Genomic DNA, 1588 nt, shown 5'->3' on the forward strand with positions numbered 1-1588 from the left:
TTAGTAAGTATGGTTCTCCAGTTTTATATATTGGTACAATTTAGCAATTTTCAATTTCTCTGGAACGGTTCCTGTTGTAATTGAAGACTTAAATATTTCGAAGAGGGGTTTCTTTATTATCGGAAAGATACTTATTACAATATTGCTACAAATTTCATCAATTCCTGGTGCTTTGTTGATTTTTAAAGAGTTTTTTGCATTTTCGAGTTCTTCATAGCTTAATCCGTTGAAAGTTAGTTCGCTATTTAGATCAGTAAAATAATTTTCAAAGGAGTTATTTGCGGTTTGAATTTTAGACGCCATGTTAGGGCCAATATTTGCAAAGAAATTGTTGAATTGTTCGGCAATAGAGTTCTGATCGTTGTGTTCTATTTCATTTATAATAATTCTATCTGGTAAGCTGTTTGTTTTTATATACTTTTTTCCGATTATTTCTTTCATGATGTTCCATGTTTTTTTGGTATCTCCATTAGTTTTTTGAAGTAATTTAGAATAATAAACTTTTTTAGAATGTTTTCTGATTTTTTCGAAAAGATTTTTATATTGTTTATAAGTAGATAGGTTTTCTTCATTTCTGTTTTTCAAATATTTAACATATAGTCTTTGTTTAGTTTTTGAAGATTTTTTGATTCCGCTGGTGATCCATGGACAGCTCAAATGTTTTACTTTTATTTCTTTTTCTTTGATTGGAAAATGATTATTATAGTGTTTTAGAAAAATATCTGTGAAAGTATTATATGCAGAGTTTGTGTTCCCAAGGTTACATTCTTGATACACTTTAACCCAATTTACTGCCGATAGTGCGTCTTTAAAACATTTAATAGAATTTTTATTTATTTTTCTTATATAAATTTTTTTTTTCGAGTTATTATTTATTTTTGTATCATGTTTTATTGTAAAGTAAACTGGAAAATGATCTGTTATATCAATTTTTATTATTCCTGCTTTTAAGGAGGTATCTAGAAATGAGTTTGTTAGTATGTTATCTATAGCAGAAATAGTATTCGAGGTTACCCGTGTGGGTTTATTAATAATTGGTAAAATACAATGTTGAAACATGTTATCAAAAAATAATTTAGTGATCGGACACTCTTTGTATTTTAAACAATCTATGTTTAAGTCCCCGATACAGAACAACTTTTTTTGCTCTTTATTGATTTTAAGAAAAATTTCTTCTAGATAATTAGAACATTTTTTAATATTACCTTCAGGTGGCCTATAACAGGTAGAGACTATAATATTTTTAAATTTGGAGTTGATGATCTCTATTGTAAAGACCTCACTATCGGGGTTAGAAATGGAGTGATCTTTTCTCACTTTTATCACTTGATCATTCCGAACATAAGTTGCAATCCCTCCTCCTTTTTTGTATGCTTTCCTTTCAGAAGATAATAATTTATAATTTGGAATTTGAAAGTTAGAGTTATTTTGGATTGATTCATCAGAACACCAAGTTTCTGTTAGGCAAATCATACTGAATGAATAATTGCAATCAATTAGGAAATGTTTAAGTTTGTCAAAATTTTTATTTATGCTTCTTATATTTATGTGAATTATCGTAAAATTATTTTTATAAGCTTCAAGTTCA

General features: G+C 27.4%; 1 protein-coding gene across 1 annotated transcript in view; it reads right to left on the reverse strand.

Annotated features, from left to right (window-relative positions):
• LOC136092023 (uncharacterized) overlaps positions 1-1588 on the reverse strand; it is a 1737-nt gene continuing 149 nt past the window's right edge. The window contains exon 1 of the mRNA XM_065819744.1: positions 1-1588. This exon is cut by the window's right edge and continues 149 nt beyond it. Within this exon, the coding sequence (XP_065675816.1) occupies positions 1-1588 (1588 nt within the window).

This window comes from Hydra vulgaris, chromosome 15 (genome assembly GCF_038396675.1).
Source record: "Hydra vulgaris chromosome 15, alternate assembly HydraT2T_AEP".
NCBI lineage: Eukaryota > Metazoa > Cnidaria > Hydrozoa > Anthoathecata > Hydridae > Hydra > Hydra vulgaris.